The sequence below is a fragment of the Daucus carota genome, chromosome 7 (assembly GCF_001625215.2).
Source record: "Daucus carota subsp. sativus chromosome 7, DH1 v3.0, whole genome shotgun sequence".
NCBI lineage: Eukaryota > Viridiplantae > Streptophyta > Magnoliopsida > Apiales > Apiaceae > Daucus > Daucus carota.
Window position 1 is genome coordinate 32,331,352 of NC_030387.2, and position 18,812 is coordinate 32,350,163.

The 18,812-nt window shown below is 32.9% G+C and overlaps 4 protein-coding genes across 6 annotated transcripts; 1 reads left to right on the forward strand and 3 right to left on the reverse strand.

Moving 5' to 3' along the window:
• Positions 1–953: 953 nt before the first annotated feature.
• On the reverse strand, positions 954–1,802 carry LOC108201680 (chromatin remodeling protein EBS-like; the record flags this gene model as incomplete). The annotated part of the gene is made up of 3 exons (XM_017369967.2): positions 954–1,032; positions 1,296–1,364; positions 1,453–1,802. Coding segments are annotated over 3 exons (498 nt in total), but the record flags the coding sequence as incomplete, so codon positions are not given.
• Positions 1,803–4,467: 2,665 nt separating this feature from the next.
• Positions 4,468–5,844, reverse strand: LOC108202344 (chromatin remodeling protein EBS-like). Its single transcript, XM_064080908.1, has 4 exons — positions 5,772–5,844; positions 4,795–5,137; positions 4,639–4,707; positions 4,468–4,546 (listed from the first exon to the last, which is right to left on the reverse strand). Exons 1-4 carry the CDS (start codon positions 5,842–5,844, stop codon positions 4,468–4,470), a joined length of 564 nt encoding a protein of 187 aa, XP_063936978.1.
• A 2,074-nt stretch (positions 5,845–7,918) lies between these two features.
• LOC108202705 (homeobox protein SBH1) lies at positions 7,919–10,303 on the reverse strand. Its single transcript, XM_017371221.2, has 4 exons — positions 9,984–10,303; positions 9,645–9,879; positions 8,359–8,576; positions 7,919–8,159 (listed from the first exon to the last, which is right to left on the reverse strand). The coding sequence occupies exons 1-4, from the start codon at positions 10,287–10,289 to the stop codon at positions 7,953–7,955; spliced, it is 966 nt and encodes a 321-aa protein (XP_017226710.1). The 5' UTR covers positions 10,290–10,303; the 3' UTR covers positions 7,919–7,952.
• Positions 10,304–14,881: 4,578 nt separating this feature from the next.
• LOC108202704 (metal transporter Nramp3.2) lies at positions 14,882–17,860 on the forward strand. 3 transcript variants are annotated; one of them, XM_017371220.2, is made up of 5 exons: positions 14,882–15,136; positions 15,580–16,274; positions 16,574–16,710; positions 16,789–17,441; positions 17,540–17,860. In XM_017371220.2, the coding sequence occupies exons 2-5, from the start codon at positions 15,730–15,732 to the stop codon at positions 17,738–17,740; spliced, it is 1,536 nt and encodes a 511-aa protein (XP_017226709.1). In that variant the 5' UTR covers positions 14,882–15,136; positions 15,580–15,729; the 3' UTR covers positions 17,741–17,860. The 3 variants fall into 3 exon arrangements, with proteins under 3 accessions (XP_017226709.1, XP_017226708.1, XP_063937495.1); XM_017371219.2 differs by having other exon boundaries at positions 15,585–16,274; XM_064081425.1 differs by having other exon boundaries at positions 15,602–16,274.
• Positions 17,861–18,812: the final 952 nt, after the last annotated feature.

Consider the following 18,812-nt stretch of genomic DNA (forward strand, 5'->3'; position numbering starts at 1 on the left):
TATGATTCATATATCAAAAAAAAGAACGACGCAAAGCTCATATATTAACAAATCTTCATTATTATCGATTTGACATATTGAATATAATTTTAGATACTCAGCTTCATAGTCTAAATGAACATTTATATTTAGAAAATTAGTATGGAATTACATTTGAGCATAGGATGTCTTGGTTCAGCAAATTCATTTTGTGTTTAACATAAAAGTTGATAAAATTCATTTTAAAGAATAAACTTGAATCCCAATTATTTCTAACTCATGAAGTTTGATTTCACATAAAATATCTCATTTTCAATGAGCCATGTTCAATCTTGCTCCAATCAATATATATATTTGATCAACAACCATAAAAGATAAACAAGTTAGTAAGAACATCATAGATTTTGAAAAAGAAACTTAAATCCTAATTATTTCTAACCCATGGAGTGTAGGCATAATACAACTTAACCATAATCTTTATCATATCATAAATTTGAACACCTGCTCATGCACCAGGGAGGGGCTCCTTCTACAATCACATAGACCTGCAAATACGGGGTTGAGAATTTGAAAGCCACCTACAAAGATAATTAGCATCTTAAGATCATGTATAACAATATAAGATTTGTGGCTATTTGTTATTCACTTTATACATGTAATTCCCTACAGATGTGATAGTGCTATGTAATTACAGGAGTTTGAAAAAGGTTCCGTTTGAAATAAGGATTCTAGGGTAGACATTTAGTGATTTTACTTTCTCTCATTAGTTTAACATACAAAAGATTGTTAAGAACTGATAACACCCGATGACCCTCAAATCGGTGTTAAGAAATGCAAGCAACACTAAGTTGTGTGAAATGCATAACACTGACTAGATTACACAGAGAAGAAAAGAAAAAGGAGGTACACAAAAGATACAAAAAGAGGTCAAAATGCTCAAGTGTAGTCATACCTAGCAAGGAGAGTTCTTCAAATCAGGCACACTCATCACAGACATAGCTGCTCAGCTGCCTTGCCCGAGCAGTTGTCATTTTGACGCAAGCTGGATGGTACCTACAAATAGCGTGTACAACATCTAAAAAAATTCGTATAAATATAAGTCCACTTATCCCCTAAACCAGACAATAGTAAGGCTCCGTCTTGAAATTTTTCTATTAAAAAGGAAATTGCAGCTCTAGCATATGGACATGGATATATATAATCATTTTTGTCTGCACGCCCATAAAGGATTATTTGATCTCAAACTATTAATAACAAAGAGAATCATATAGAAACTAATTAGAATTAACATATATAGCAAAATTTAACGGTCATACCAGTCTTGGCATTCGTCGCATTGTATCATTAGTGTGTCAGGATTGTACGGCATCTCACACTTGCAGAACCTTCAATTTAGAATATGCAAAAAAGTTGTGAACCATTTTAACCAAAAATAAGGGACATATTAACCATGAAGAGTCATAGAATGCTCACACTGCAACACGATCCGATGTAAATTCTCCAGTGGAGGCTATGTACTCAAAGCGAGAGTAGTAATCCTCAACACCAACTTGGTCAAGCTCGCAATAAGCCTTAAATGAGTGCACAATACACTTTCCTATAATGGTATCGGCACTTTGGAAATCATAGTGATCAGAGAGGAACACTTCCTTTTCCCGGTGAAACTGTCTTCTGCCGCCAATAGCCTCCCCGGGCCTGTAATACCATCTTACTTCAACAGTAGTTTCACCTTTGTTGTTAGCTTCTAATTTCTCCACGCGAGCAACATAGGGAGGCTTATTAGGCTCACAAGGTTGCATAAGCACGCAATCCCCAGCCACACAACATCAAGAATTTCATCCTTATAAGAAACAATACACTTCCTCCTCGAGGCCAACACGTATATTCACATACACTTCTTAACGGCAAAAATTTGACCTCAAATAACTTTACAATGACAAAATTTGTGCTTACAAAACAAGAAAGGGTTTTTGGTTTGAAGTGTGCTCAATTAGTACCGTCTTAAAGGACAAATAAATAAAATCATACACATACAGTACTGTCTTCAAGAGTTTCACAGAAAAGAGAACTTAATTTGCACTTATACTAACAAATATTTTGATAAAAAGAAATTTATGTGTTAAAATTATAATTTAGAACAAAAAAAAATCATTATGTAAAATAGGACTTGCTCCCCAAATAAGACCCAGCCCAAAAAATACAAAAATGGCAGGTACAACAACAACAACAAAAAAACCATATAAACTACAAAGGTGATATCATGTATGCAAATTAGACTACATCAACACAAACCAAAAATCAAATTATAGCACACATCGTTTCTAATGTTTGGGGGGTGTGGGGGCGGGGATGAAGGGAGAGAAAGGAGAGAGAGGGATGAGAAGAGAGAAGGAGAGGGAAAGAGGGATGAGGGTGATCATAAAATAAAGGGAAGAGATGGATGAAGGGAGAGAAGGAGGGGAAACAGAGAGATCACCCATGATAACTTGGTTGCTTCCTCTAACAGTGTAAGAAATGGAGTTTTGGTTGACATCTTTTGTATTTGCCATTGAAAGTTAAACCTTTTTGATTAAAAACAACAATTTTGTTAGGAAACGTTGTTAAATACTGGGGAGTAGTTTAGCATACGGCGGAGAAGTGTGCTAATTCTTGATATAATTCTTGATATAATTTATAATTTCGAATCTTACTCGTGTATTCAATTCAAATTTATTAGAAATCTTTTGATTTGTGTAGTGGTGTATTAAATTCGTATTGAAATAATGTTGTTGTGTATTCTTCAAAGTTGATTTTAATTTATCATCACATATTTAATCAAGATTTCAAATTGCTTAAAGATATGATGATATTTTTAAGATATTATATGAAATCTATTTAATTGTTCTCTTGTTAGAGACTCTTTGATTTCTTTTTTGAATTTATAGGGTTGGTGAGATTTGTTAGTTTATTATGTGTTTTTGGTAATCTCTACTCAATACGTAAAATTAAAAATATGAATCATAGAAGATTTTATCTTAATTACTTCACTACAGTGTGCATTATAAATTTAAAATTTACCGTTACAGATTATGATTCATATATCCAAAAAAAGTAAATGAGGATACTAAGCTCAGATATTAACAAATCTTCATTATTATCGATTTGACATATTAAATATATCTTAGATACTCAACTTTATTGTCTAAATGAACATTTTTAGGAAATTAGTATAGAATTACTTCTGAGCATATGATGTCTTGATTTACCAAATTCATTTTGTGTGTTTGCTAATAAAAATTGATCAAATTTGTCAATTTGTATCTCATGAAATTTTTTCAAATTTAACTTGTGGAAATTAAAAGTTACTTATCAGCTACTTTAAAGATGTAAGTACATATGCCAGTTTTTTCTAACCTAAAATAATTGCACAATTTGGAGAAAAATGATTGAAGTGGGAAAATATATCCCATTTATTAGATTTTTTTTGCCATTCCTTAGATTTTAAAATGCTTGAAATTTTACTTCTGTCGAAGACAATGGCATGCTAGAAATTAGCATTTTTCATAACGAGTATCATAAAAAATTGATTAAATACTTGGATTGGGGATGATTGACTAAATAATCATTTAGTCATATATTATATTATATTATATTGGAACAAATGTTTTGTATTAATGTGAAAAAACGGCCAACTCCAAATCTTTTTTCTGGTAAAAGATGTTTATAAATACAATATTTTGGCCCCTGACTTTTTATTTTTTTCTAGATTGAAAATATTACTCCTCAAATTCTTATTTAGTAAATTAATTAGATGCATGCAAGCATCCTATGCTTGTTAGTTAGTGTTTTCTTCTTTCTTTTTTTCAATCGCCATGAAACTTGAATAAACTTGAATTCTAATTATTTCTAACTCATCAAATTTATTTTCACTTAAAATAACTCATTTTCAATGAGCCATGTTCAATCTTGATCCAATTAATACATATATTTGAACAATCATAAAAGATAAATAAATTGGTAAGAATATCATAGATTTTAAAGAAGAAACATGAATCCTAAATATTTCTAACCCATTGATCAATGTAGGCATAATACAACTTAACCATAATCTTTATCAGATCATAAATCCAAAACACCTGTTCATGCACCAGGTAGGGGCTCCTACAATCACATAATATGGGGTTGAGCATTTAAAGGCCACCTACAAAGATAATCAGCATGTTAAGATCATGTATAAGAATCAGATCATGTGATTGTTAAGGATTCTAGGATAGACGTTTAGTGATTTTACTTTCTCATTAGTGCAACATACAAAAGATTGTTAAGAAATGATAACATCCGATGACCCTCAAATCGGTGTTAAGAAATGCAAGCAACACTAAGTTGTGAGAAATGCATAACACTAACTACATCACACAGAGAAGAAAAGAAAAAAGAGGTACACGAAAGATACAAAAAGAGGTAAATATGCTTATGTGTAGTCATACCTAGCAAGGAGAGTTCTTCAAATCAGGCACACTCATCACAGACATAGCTGCTCAGCTGCCTTGCCCGAGCAGTTGTCATTTTGACGCAAGCTGGATGGTACCTACAAATAGCGCGAACAACATCTAAGAAAATGAGTCTTGATCAGAAAATAGTGTGAAAATTTAAAATGTTTCTGGATCCGTCACTGCATACCAGTCTTGGCATTGGTCGCACTGTATCATTAGTGTGTCAGGATTGTACGGCATCTCACACTTGCAGAACCTTCAGTTTAGAATATGCAAAAAAATTGTGACCAATTTAACCAAAAATAAGGGATGTATTAACCAGGAAGAGTCATAGAATGCTCACACTGCAACACGATCCGATGTAAATTCTCCAGTGGAAGTTATGTACTCAAAGCGAGAGTAGTAATCCTCAACACCAACTTGGTCAAGCTCGCAATAAGCCTTAAATGAGTGCACAATACACTTTCCTATAATGGTATCGGCACTTTGGAAATCATAGTGATCAGAGAGGAACACTTCCTTTTCCCCGTGAAACTGTCTTCTGCCGCCAATAGCCTCCTCGGGCCTGTAATACCATCTTACTTCAACAGTAGTTTCACCTTTGTTGTTAGCTTCTAATTTCTCCACGCGAGCAACATAGGGAGGCTTATTAGGCTCACAAGGTTGCATAAGCACGCAATCCCCAGCTACAAAACATCAAGAATTTCATCGATATGAAAAACAATACACTTCCTCCTCGAGGCCAACATGTATATTCACATACACTTTTTAACGGCAAAAATTTGACCTCAAATAACTTTACAATGACAAAAATTATGCTTATGAAACAAGAAATAAATTCATGTTTTGAAACGTGGGACAAATAAAAAAAATCATATACATCCGGTACTCTCTTTAATTAAGAGTTTCATAGAAAAGAGAACTTAATTTGCACTTTTACCAACAAAAATTTTTGATAAAAAGAAATTTATGTGTTAAAAATTCTTATTAGAATTTAAAACCAAAAAAAAACATTATGGTAAAGAGGACTTGCTGCCCAAATAAGACCCAGACCAAAAAATACAAAAAAGGCAGGTAGAACAAAAAAAAACCACATAAACTCCAAATGGTGATGTATCATGTAATTGGACTACATCAACACAAACCATGATGAATCAACAATCAATTTATAGCACACATCGTATCTAATGTTTCGGGGGGAGGGGGAGGATGAAGTCAGAGAAAAATGGAGAGAAGGAGAGGGAAAGAGGGATGAGGGTGAGAAAATGAAGGGGAGAGATGTGGATGAAGGGAGAGGAGGAGGGGAAATAGAGAGATCACCTTTGATAACTTGGTTGCTTCCTCTAACAGTGTAAGAAATGGAGTTTTGGTTGACATCTTTTGTATTTGCCATTGAAAGTTAAACCTTTCTAATAAAAAACACCAATTTTGTGAGGAAACGTTGTTAAAGACCGAGTAGTTTAGTATACTGGGGAGAAAAGTGTGCTAATTCTTGATATAATTTATAATTTCGAATCTTACTAGTGTATTCAATTCAAATCTATTAAAAATCTTTTGATTTGTGTAATCCAAGTGTATTAAATTCGCATTGAAATAAAGTTGTTGGGTATTCTTCAATGTTGATTTTAATTTATCATTACGTATTTAATCAAGATTTCAAATTGCTTAAAGATATGATGATATTTTTAAGATATTATATGACATCTATTTAATTGTTCTCTTGCTAGAGACTCTTTGATTTCTTTTTTGAATTTATAGGGTTGGTGATATTTGTTAGTTTATTATGTGTTTTTGGTAATCTCTACTCAATACGTAAAATTAAAAACATGAATGATAGAAGATTTTATCTTAATTACTTCACTACACTGTGCATTATAAAATTAAAATTTACCGTTATAGATTATGATTCATATATCCAAAAAGAATAAATGAGGATACTAAGCTCAGATATTAACAAATCTTCATTTTATTCATTTGACATATTAAATATAATCTTAAATACTCAACTTTATTGTCTAAATGAACATTTTTAGGAAATTAGTATAGAATTACTTCTGAGCATATGATGTCTTGATTTACCAAATTCATTTTGTGTGTTTGATAATAAAAATTGATCAAATTTGTCAATTTGTATCTCATGAAATTTTCTCAAATTTAACTTGTGGAAATTAAAGGTCACTTATCACCTACTTTAAAGATGTAAGTACATATGCTAGTTTTTTCTAACCTAAAATAATTGCACAATTTGGAGAAAAATGATTGGAGTGGGATTAGATTTTAAATGCTTGAAATTTTACATCTGTACATGGAAGACAATGACATGCTAGAAATTAGCATTTTTCATAACGAGTATCATAAAAAATTGATTAAATACTTGGATTGGGGATGATTGACTAAATAATCTTTTAGTCATATATTATATTATATTATATTATATTAGAACAAATGTTTTGTATTAGTGTGAAAAAAAAAAAGGGAACTCCAAATCTCTTTTCTGGTACAAGATGTACTGCCTTGCTTCTCCCCGGCTAATTGTGCCTTTTGTATTACATTTGTTTTGTCATTTACAGCAAAAAAATTGTTGTGACATAGTGATGAAACAAGTGACCGCAGATAATATCATTTGATCTGAGTTTGTATTTCTTTTTTGCTCTTCTAATATTTTATAAATACAATATTTTGGCCTCTGACTTTTTATTTTTTTCTAGATTGAAAATATTACTCCTCAAATTCTTATTTAGTTAATTAATTAGATGCATGCAAGCATCCTATGCTTGTTAGTATTTTCTTCTTTCTTTTTTCAATCGCCAAAAAAGTAAAATTTTAATAATATTAATTGGGTTAATTATCAACTCATAACTCAAGTCGACAAATGTTATCAACTTCATCAATAATCTCCACGGGTCTCAAGTGCCTCATTAAACTTCCTTAATGGTATCAAACTCATCACTTTCGTGAAAAAAAAGTAACAGAAGTATGCGGTGGGGTTTGACATGTAGCCGGGGCCACATAATTTGAAGTCTATATTTTTTTAACGGTAATGATGAGTTTGATACCTCGAGTTTAATCAGTACTATTTGTCGACATAGTGATGAGTTTGATAATTAACCCAATATTAATTATATGGGATGAATGTGTATTTTTTTCATCTTTGAAAAGTAAAAATTAAATAATATTTGTTATGTGAGATGAATGTGAGTGATATATCTATTATATAAAATACATTATTTGAAATTATTATATTTATAATTAAATTCATAACAGGTTCAATATTTACATTATTTAACACACACACACACACAGATATATATATATATATATATATATATATATATATATATATATATATATATATATATATATATATTAAATTGCCGCTAATAAGTATTATTTGAACATTAATAATATACTTTCAATCTGGCAAAAAAAAAAAAATAATATACTTTCAAGAATATATGTGACTTAAGTTCTGCGGTCAATATTCTGCCCATGCTAAAACATTCAGAGGAATGGAGAAGATATATCCATCTGAATAGGATTTGCAGCAACATTGTTCATATAATAATGATGAGGATGTGCAGCATTCATAACCATAAATTGCATGTCCTCTAATGGCCTCCAATGTCGTTTTCTTTGATTTATGAACCAGTTGTTTATTTGCTTCTGATCCAAACCAGTTGCTTGTCCCAGGGCTAGCTTCTGTGACTCCTGTTGATAAACAAGGACAATAGAAAATAGAGTTGAACTCGCCAATATATATATGCACCATTCACAGAATCAAGAGGTTTATGCTGTTTGAATATAGAATCAATTGCATTTGAAAAAATCAAAATTAATTGACAGTCATATTATAAATTCATGCTTGAGGAAAATTACGATGATATTAATTCAAATTCTTTAAAGTTACCGATGGATATGGCCATTTGTAATTTCTGGTCCACCATTGCAACAGCTGTTGTCGAGCTTCGTTAGGCAACTTCCCTTTCTTTCTTTTCTTCGTAAACTCCTGCTTAAGATTTTCAAGATATCCACCACTGTACTTGCGTAGAAGCTGACTCTTTAACTCCTCATCCTCTGCTTGAGGGTCTGCGAGATTATTATGCATGCCATTGTCCTCAACAGATGCTGAGACATAGCAACAAATATATTATAAAAGCTATTCAGTAAATAAACACTAATTTTGTATATCTATCAGCAGGTAATTTGAAAGTCAAGTAGATAATCAGGCGGTAATTCTGAGAAAAATCAATGAAATTAATAATATGCAAGTATCAAAAAAATGTGGTCAAGTATGCAGGCGCATAAAAAGCACATTAGTACTTGCATACCCCTCAAATACCTGCAAATTCTAATTCTGCACGACACAAGGTCAGAATCCCTCCATACATATATCAGCAAATCCAATAAAGAGAAATTTAGATCTGATAAAAAAAATAAGGTATTTTGTCTTATTCAGTTAAGGGATGGTAATTAATCTTCTATACATATACATGTAATATTAACCTCATTTGTATGGCTTGAGCAATCGGTGGACGACCATGTTCATATATACTTGCATATGCATATTTTGCTAATTCAGAATTTTCACACAAAATTAAAGTGTTAGAACGGAAGAATTTTATATCAGGGTATGATTTAATATTAAGGTCCGGCTACTGACAAACTTATTTAGTTTGGTACACAGACATTTGAAGACAATGATATGAAATTTAAATTTAAAAATAAATCAGAAATGTTTGCCATCACTTCATTTTACTTCAAACTTATATCATAGTTGAAATCTTCTACATTAAAAAAGAATGGTTCATAATCTTCATACTTATTCTCTTCTCAATCTTGTCATAAGATATCGCTTTTTTTCCCAGATACCTTGGCTCACAACTCCATTTTTTTTATTTCGTTCATCTGATTTTTATTTTCCTCACAATATTAGTAACATTATAACCTACTAAGGAAAAACTAGAAGTTGTAATCTACGAATTAAGAGTCAAATACTATAATCTCTAGATCAAAGGATATCACCATCTCAAGAACTCAAATCTATCATAATATGATGCGGATGTGTGTCTAATTATGATTTTTGTTTGGATAAAGGTATTTTTCATTTAAAAAATAAATTTCAATAAGAATATAGTAAAACAAAGATGAAGAACAATTAAATACCAGAAAAGATATATGTATGTACATATTTACCAGAATCTGAGGAGGAAAGTGCTTGGAATTGAGACTCGATTCTGGACAAGGAAAGCACAGCTTCTGTGAAGGTCTTACAGAGTTCTTGCTCATACTTTGTCAGCATCTCACAATATGCTTCCATGAATTGATCCAACGCCGGATCATCCCCAATCGGTGCCTTTCCACCACCCATTGCCACTAGTGATGCATTAATTTCCTCCAGCCGCGCCACAACTTCCGGTGGTGCTCCTATCTATATATATATATATATATTATGTCACATAAGCATTTATAAAAACACTAGCTAGCTAATTTACTAAAAGACTAAATTTCATGAAAAATATCATTTTTTTTTACCTTTTGGCAGCTGATATAAGCTGCGACGAGACGGTTGTAATGGGGATGAGACATGATCTTTGTTTTCACCAACGTCGAAGAAGAAGAGCTGTTGCTGATTCCTCCATCAGTACTGCTGTTGTTTATGTCCATCAAGTAGCCACTAGGGTTTCTAACTGTTTCATTTTTGCTAGGGTTATTATGATCAGCTTGTAAGAGCATCAATGAAGAATTATGTACTTGGTTTGGGTACTGATTATCACTAAATTGTTCTAAAAGCGTGTCCATCAAGCCTGAAGTGCTTCCCTGACCGACCCCACCATCCATTTCTCCCTCCTAGACTTGTTATTGCACAGAGAGAAAAATCAAGATGTAGTAAACACTAGAGACTCTTCTCATATATCAAATCAATTGAGGAAGAGGGATTGTTTTTGGGGCACGAAATCTACAATTCTTTACGCTGTGCTGTACTTATCTTTATCTGTCCACTCATTTATCATCTCAGGTCTACTCTCAACCTTCTCCAGGTATGAAAATATGAATTACAATCTCTCTCTTTTATCTTTTTTCTTCTCTTCTTGTACTTGTTACAGCTGGTATTTGTTTATTTTCCCTTTCATTGTTGAATAACTTTGCCTTTTTCAACTGAACACGAATTTAATACTTTAGATTATGATGTCGGGCCAGAAAATTATCAATCATATCAAGATTTAAGGTGACGTATGGCTCACTTAAAAGAAGTACTTATTACTTAGAAGTGAAAAGAAGCACTTATGAAAGTTGTTAATAATAATAAAATATTATAAATCATCTTCTCAAAGATCCTATATATACATTAATATAAAATCAAATTTCAAAAAAAAAAGGAGGTTACTAAAAAAGTCAGGATTTTTGGCCAGAAGTTGGTTAATTAAGAAAAAGCAATGGCCAGACACGCGGTTAAATCTATATGTTTGACATATTCAGTCCTTAATGCTAAATATGATATTTTTATATAAATTCTTCATTACAAAATTTTATAAAAAGCTTAGAGTTATTTTACTCATTGTTGAATTTTAAATCGATATCATATAACTTGTCATCAACTAAATTTACTCTCAAACAATTTTTGCCATTATATATAAGCCCTATAAGAACTTCCTACATGGTTTTAGCAGGGAATTGAACTTCCAACATGGTTTTAGTGCTGAATTTTTTGGATGATGATCAGTTACCACTTACCATCATCCTACTGCATATCAGCAAAAGAAAAGGGATGTATAATTGGCTTAAATAATGCTAGAGTTAATTTTTTTTTCGTTTATATCTTTCTCTGAATCTTGTACAGAAGTAAATAAATGTTTCTATATATTGCCCCTTTTTTTACTCTGGAAGTACCACAACTCCATTTAGCAATATTACATCATGCTGCAAAAGGTTTATCATTCACTTTTGCAAAAGGTTTATGCAAAATATGTATCAAGCCATGCACGTAAAGTAAACTTACTAAGTAAAGGACATTTTAGCCAATTTGATTGTATTTTTACTGAATTACAAAATGTTTAAATAGGTTGTTTTTGTGTAGATCCATGTCTTCTACATATTTCCAAACCTGTAAATTTTTTGATTCGCCTCTTTCTGTTTAAAGTTTGAGTAACTGATGTTAACTGATGTTAGTCTTTGCTAATCTGAAAATTAAAAAATTATAATTAAAATAAAATCTAGTTGAGTTGTACTGTTATTGCAGTTGGAGTTTATAAACAAACTGGGATTTCTTATGTCATCATAAAATTACTTCAATTAATTAATCTTGAGGAAAGGTTAATTCGAAGATTCTTGAATTATCATTCAATTATTTGATTTAAACCAATAATGCTTCAATATAAACCTAAACCCCCCAATTCTTTTCAAGAACCATGTTCCTCAATTCAGTATTCAAATATTTAATTCTCACTACAAGAAGAAACACTTAAAACATATATAATCGATACTAGAGTCGACTAAAACATATATAGTCGATACCAGCAGTCGACTAGCGGTACTGTATTATAAACATACATACATACATATATATATATGGCTGTATTTTAGAGACTGTTTTTCTCTTGAGCGCAATCCTATATATATATATCATAGAAAAAAAATTATTATGACCGATAATCATCCGACTGTCATCATTACAGAAAAAGCGATTATTTTTCAATCGTCAAAAACTGGTCAAAAAAGATTAATTTTGATTGAATAAAGTCAAAATTATTTATTTTTGACCGGCCAATCAGTATTGGTCGAAGTTATACACTACTAATTTCACACCCCCCAATTTTCGACCGTAAACAGTCGTAGCTTGCAATATGATAATTTTGGCCGAAAATATTTTGGAACATATAATTTCGACTAGCAAAAAATATAGTCAAAACTAAATATTTTTTCAATCGACATGCTCTATTTTCAATATAGATTGGTCGTATTTTTCGAATTCAACTATTTGACGGTGTCTTCAACATGGTTTGGTCACGTTTTTTGAATTCAACTATTTGACGGTTTTTAGATTTGACAATTAATAATTAAAAATAAATCACGATCAAAAATTTAGATCGAAATTAGCGTTTTTCTTATAATCCATGTGTTCAAAAAAGTTCGTCAAATATTAGGTCCTGGTCATCTCCAAAACTAAAATCTGTAAATCACTCTGCATGACCAAGTTTATTTCTCCACACCCAAGTAGCAAGTGGGGTTTGCATGATATTCGACTGATGTAACCTGATTGTCCATTTGATCAACAAGTTTGCAGCAAATAGGAAGACTTGCTTTTTAACCTATCGTCCACATTTACACATAAGAAACGCACCATTTACTCCCATCAATTTAGGCACTAACATGCATTCCCTTGACATGACTCGTTTCAAAATGTTTTGTTCAAAATTTACTGGCCACAAATTATTTTCGTCATCGGATCGATGTTATTTAATTTAGTAAAGAAAACGTGAATTCTTCACAAAGAGCCTGTTCATTTATGTGAGTGAAATTTAGTTATGTATATCATATAGGAGTATTTGGTTCTAAATTTGCATGCTATATTCCCAAGGAATTGAGTAAACTTGGCTGCAGAAACAACATGAAACATTCACGGACTAATTTCTTTATCTAAATGTTGTCTTTTTATTGGTCTAGGACTGAGTTGCCAGATGCTGAAATGTGAAATGTGAACAGCTTTTGTGTAAACTGATTTATATAAGCTTTCAAGTTTGGGCCGCCGATTCCTCGAAAAAAATTAGGGTCGGAATCTAAATACCATTAAAAATGCATTTTTATTCCAGTTTTATATTCATGTTCTTTGAATTTATATTCCAGTTTTTAGTAACTTAAATCGGCTTTCAAGTTTGGGCCGCCAATTCCTCCAAAAAAATTAGGACCGGCAACTAAATACCATTAAAAATGCATTCTTATTCCAGTTTTTATATTCACCTTCTTTGAATTTACATTCCAGTTTGTAGTAACTTATTCGGCAGTTAGGTTTTTTTTGGTTCGGCTGAATTCGACCAAAAACGGTCGAATTTACATTTTTGACCAAAAACAGTTGAAAAAATAGACCATAAACAGTCAAAAAGATTAATTCGACTGAAATCGGTGAAATAATAAATTCGACCAAAATTGGTCGAAGATATGATTTCGACCAGCAACGCCCGTAAAAGGTTTTAAATTCGAAAGTGCGGCGAATTTCCCGCCACGAATTATTTTCGATCGGAGTTTATTTTCGACTAAACATGCACGGGAATGCGTAGTCGAATTTATACCGTCGAAATTAAGTTTGTTTTCGACCGGTTGCGGTCGCTGTTAATTTTTCGACTGGATTTATTTTCGATCAAAAACGATCTAAAATAGCTTCCGGTCGAAAATAGCCACTTTTCTTGTAGTGCATCTCACCTTGTACTAATTACAAGAAACTGTGCTTGTCAGGTTCTATAATGTATGAAAATGACCTGTCTTATGTTATCTGAAACAGTTTCTTGAGCACTATGGTGCACGAAAACTAGAAGCAGTTTTTGCTGTTGTTATCTCAACCATGGCATTATCATTTGCCTGGATGTTTGCTGATACATAGCCAAATGGAAATGACTAACTAGTAGGCCTGACACTTGATTAGTTGATAATGTTGTGTACACTTGTTAGCTATTGGTGTAAATGTTGAAAACAACGTTTCTTTCAGGTCTTTTAGTTTCAAAACTCGGTTAAGAAAAGCTATTAAGCATGTTGTTGGAATTGTTAACAATGTATTTCTGTTGTACTGCAATCAGAACCATGAAAGGCTATGTCCAAGAGGCTCTCTTAGTTACTACACAATTGAATCCTCCATTGTTGTATCTGTGACCTTTGTAATCAATTTATGGATGGGCTAAATGGCGTTTTGGTCACTCAACGTCGTACTCAAAAAACTATCACTCAAGTCACTTAATTTATAAAACTATTCAATATAATCCTTAAACACGTTAAAATTTTTACGGTCGTTAAATCCCGTTGACTACAGATGGCCCTCCTTCAAATGTTAACACATATGCTGCCACATCAGATAATTAACCCATTTAATAATAAAACCACTGACCTGATGAACCGGACCCAATAAACCCCGACCCAATAATTCATTTTATTATTACAAGACTTGTACCACACCTTAAAAATATGTCGCTTTTTTCTTCTTTTTTTTGAAATCCTATTTCAGTTAACAATTAAATTCTATATTAAAAAAAATCTATTGTAGCTCCGTGTTCCCCAGGAATTTGTCTGGCTAATCATGCAGATTTGTTGTTTTGCTAAATATACTGCAACTATGCACAAGTGGGGATCAAAGTTGAAAGCGATATTAATATCCTACAATAAGTTTAAACAAGACAGCTTCTGCGCAGCTTCCCCTGTATGGGACTTCTGTTCCCCTATATTCTGTCTTTGTCTCCCTTTGTTAATCTTTATCTGCATTTATACTTTCACTGCAAACTATAGTATTCTTGAGTAACACGCATTGCATTTTGCTCGCAATTAATATATGCATCTTTAAAATATGATTAGAATTTTATCAGCTAAAATATCCAAATAAGAATTTGGTATTTGTTAATAAGGCGAGGATAATATCAACGAAGGTGTGGTGATAAGTGAAGTGAGCAACCAAGCGAGCTTACTCACCCGGCCTTAATTGTATAGAGGTAACTAATTATCTGCTACTAGAAATTTTCATTGATTTGATTGCTATACAAAGGCGGCTAAACTTGAGTTGCAGCCTTGCATGCAATGTTGCTGGACTTCAAAAATTTTAAGTGTTCTGCAGAGACTGATATTATTTGAAATTTTTTGATCGAATTCTTCTGATATTATTTTAATGGATGCACTATTTGCAAATAGTAAGATTCTTCTGTTTACACTGTAAAGTCTGAATTTATTAACATGAAAATTGCTCGACGATTAGCACTGATACAACTACTATAAAAATAGAGCAGTTGGACTTATGTGCCTTGTTTTAGCTTGTAACTAACTGTGGTGAGTATGCTTGTTATTTCGTGCAAATTGTCATCGTTTGGCATTTCAGTGCTGTTTTTGAAATCTGTTATTTGTTGTCAATTCTCTCTGTTCTGAGTTCATATTTTGGCAGTTCAGAACTTACTTGAATGCAGAGCGAAAAACAGTGAAGGAAATACTCCAGGATCTTCAGAAGTTCCGAGGCCATGATATAATGGAGCAAGGGAACTAGGATGAGGTATCAGATTCTAAAATAACAAAGTAAGAAGAAAAAACTGTTCCTATGGGTTCTCCTCCTCATGCAAAAAATCAAAACAACCGGCTGCTAAATTTTGTATCTGCACAATCAACTAATAATGACTATTTCGACGATGATTATCTCTCCTTGGACACTGGATCTTCTCATACTGTCATTGATGGTGATGACAATATAAGACCTCCTTTCTCATGGAAGAAGCTGTGGCAATTCACGGGCCCGGGTTTTCTAATGAGCATTTCATTTCTTGATCCTGGAAATTTGGAGGGAGATTTACAAGCAGGTGCAATTGCAGGGTACTCATTGTTATGGTTGTTGTTATGGGCTATGGTGATGGGATTGTTGATTCAGCTTTTATCGGCCAGGATTGGGGTGGTCACGGGGAAGCACATGGCTGAGATATGTAGAGATGAGTATCCGAGATGGGCTAGCTTCTTGTTATGGTGCATGGCCGAGTTGGCTTTGATTAGTGCTGATATCCAAGAGGTTATTGGGAGTGCTATTGCTATTAATATTCTTAGTAATGGTGTAGTTCCTCTCTGGGCTGGTGTTATTATTACAGCTTCTGACTGGTAAGTAATTTTACAAGGGTCTATCTGGCGTGGATACACACTAGCAACTACTTTTTACTTAGATGGAGGTTTTTGATTGGCGGAGGTTTTTGATTGGCGGAGATTTTTGTGCATGCAGAGGGCCATTATTATTAATGAGATGTGAACCAATAAAAATCCACCACCTAACTAAAAAGTGGTTGTTAGCGTGTGCTCTGGGTACACACCAGAAAATCCGATTATTATACAATACAAACTCTTGGTAAATTTTATTGTTTATTATCTCAGTTGTGTTTATACTGTTATGTTTTCTGGAACAGTTTCTTGTTTCTGTTTCTTGAGAACTATGGAGTGCGGAAACTAGAAGCTGTCTTTGCTGTTCTTATTGCAACTATGGCCTTATCGTTTGCTTGGATGTTTGCTGATACAAAACCCGATGCAAAGCAACTACTAATTGGTCCGAACTTGATCAATTGAAAATCTTGGGCTTACTTCAAGACTGTTGCTGTAAATTAAAAAACTCCTTTTGTTTCAGGTCTTTTGGTTCCAAAACTCAGACGAAAAACAATCCAGCAAGCTGTTGGAGTTGTTGGCTGCGTGATAACGCCTCACAATGTATTCTTGTACTCTGCTCTAGTGCAATCAAGAAAAGTAGATCCAACCAAGAAAGGCCGTGTCCAAGAGGCTCTCTATTACTACACAATTGAATCATCCATCGCGGTTTTTGTGACCTTTATGATCAATTTATGTGTAACAACTGTATTTGCTAAAGGATTCTATAATACCAAGGAAGCCAATAGTTTGGGGCTACTGAATGCAGGGCAGTATCTTCAAGAGAGGTATGGTGGAGGCTTATTCCCAATCCTCTATATATGGGGAATCGGCTTATTGGCTGCGGGCCAAAGTAGCACCTTAACTGGAACATACGCAGGACAGTTTATAATGGGAGGTTTTCTTGATCTGCGTATGAAAAAATGGCTAAGATCTTTAATAACCAGAAGCTGTGCTATCGTTCCAACTATTATTGTCGCTGTTGTTTATAATAGGTCTGATGCCTCGCTTGATAATCTGAACGAATGGCTTAACGTCCTTCAAGGTATGCAAATTCCTTTCGCCCTCATCCCACTTCTTGTACTTGTAGCTGATGAGCAGCTCATGGGAGTTTTCAGAATTGGACCGCATTATGCAGTAAGTTCATTTCTCACATTTCTGCACGAGGCCTATTAGTACGCGATGTTATGGTACTAGTGATTAATGCAAATATTTTACTGGTTTTTTTAATGCAGGGGATTATGTGGATCGTGGCAGCCCTGGTAACCGCGATTAATGGATATGTTCTGGTAGATTTTTTTTCCTCAGAGGTCAAGGGGCTGGTGTTTGGATCTTTGGTTTGCAGTGTGATTGTTGCTTATGCTGCATTTATATTGTATTTGATTTCTTATGGAAATGCATGGTTCAGCAGATTTGGCTTCAAGAGATTAGTTTAGGATGCTCTATGAACCAACATACACTTTTGGAGTTTTGGTTGCATGAATCACACTACTGATTGTGATGGATTTGTCATTGATATTATTTAATATATATGTCGCTCCATATTCTTTTTTCAATTGCTATAACAAGAAGGGTTTTGGTCCTGACAACTGATTGTCAGGAGGCTTTATCAAACACACAGCTTCATTACCATCAGATCTGTATTTAAAGGGTCTGAATTGAAACTTTTTTTTTTTAAGTATCCGCTATAATTTTCCGCGGATAGGAAAAGTTCCTATCCGCGGAAAATTATAGCAGATACTTAAAAAGAAAAAGTTTTAATCTGGACGCTTGAAATATAGATCCAACGCCTCTGGAAGTGTGTCAAATAAACTGTCCCCGACAACCAGGACCCTAACAAGAAATAACAAAGAATCAGTAGGCGTGTATCACGTTTGTGAACTAAAAAGAGAGTTTTAAATAAGTAGGTGGCAAAGATGAGATTAATGGAGAGAGGTCTTGCTTGGAGCAACTCCAACATGTTTTCAGCATTCTCTAGATATATACAAGGAGAATGGAAAAAAATATTATGATTTTCATATAGTTACACAAAAATATGATTATTGTTTTTCAATTAATGATCAAAAATACCATTTTGTTACATATTTTGAGAATGAATAACTCAATTTATTCGTATTTAGTGTCTATAATATTTTACTAGGATAACTGATAATGAGGTGGTGGTCCTGATTATCAATGATATTGTTTAATAAATGGTGGCATACTGGTATATGTATAGATGAAGACGTGGTGTTATCAATTTTACGATAACAAAAAAAAAATGGAAGTTTAAGAAAGTTACATATTTTGACGATGCAAAAAAATTTATATTCTCTAAGTCGCACTTCTTTTCTCTTATATGACTATGACTTTTTGTGATCATTTTGTAAACTCGATACTATATTGTTTGATGTATAATAATATAGATTAGTGTGTTTAACAACTATACACTGTAATAATTTAGTGCAAATGTAATCTAAACTCAAGCTTTGGCTATTTTACTAACAGCTTAACTTGACAAACCAACTG

What these genes read in the sequence shown, in the direction of transcription:
- LOC108202344 (XM_064080908.1), bottom strand. Translation starts at nt 5,844, where the DNA reads ATGGCAAATACAAAAGATGTCAACCAAAACTCCATTTCTTACACTGTT. An exon ending in AAGCAACCAAGTTATCAAAG is followed by an intron (nt 5,138 to 5,771) that starts GTGATCTCTCTA and finishes GATGTTTTGTAG; the next exon opens with CTGGGGATTGCGTGCTTATG. An exon ending in ACATCGGATCGTGTTGCAGT is followed by an intron (nt 4,708 to 4,794) that starts GTGAGCATTCTA and finishes TCTAAACTGAAG; the next exon opens with GTTCTGCAAGTGTGAGATGC.
- LOC108202705 (XM_017371221.2), bottom strand. Translation starts at nt 10,289, where the DNA reads ATGGATGGTGGGGTCGGTCAGGGAAGCACTTCAGGCTTGATGGACACG. An exon ending in ACTTTCCTCCTCAGATTCTG is followed by an intron (nt 8,577 to 9,644) that starts GTAAATATGTAC and finishes GCTATGTCTCAG; the next exon opens with CATCTGTTGAGGACAATGGC. An exon ending in ACAAATGGCCATATCCATCG is followed by an intron (nt 8,160 to 8,358) that starts GTAACTTTAAAG and finishes GTTTATCAACAG; the next exon opens with GAGTCACAGAAGCTAGCCCT.
- LOC108202704 (XM_017371220.2), top strand. Translation starts at nt 15,730, where the DNA reads ATGGGTTCTCCTCCTCATGCAAAAAATCAAAACAACCGGCTGCTAAAT. An exon ending in ATTATTACAGCTTCTGACTG is followed by an intron (nt 16,275 to 16,573) that starts GTAAGTAATTTT and finishes TTTCTGGAACAG; the next exon opens with TTTCTTGTTTCTGTTTCTTG. An exon ending in TGCAAAGCAACTACTAATTG is followed by an intron (nt 16,711 to 16,788) that starts GTCCGAACTTGA and finishes CTTTTGTTTCAG; the next exon opens with GTCTTTTGGTTCCAAAACTC.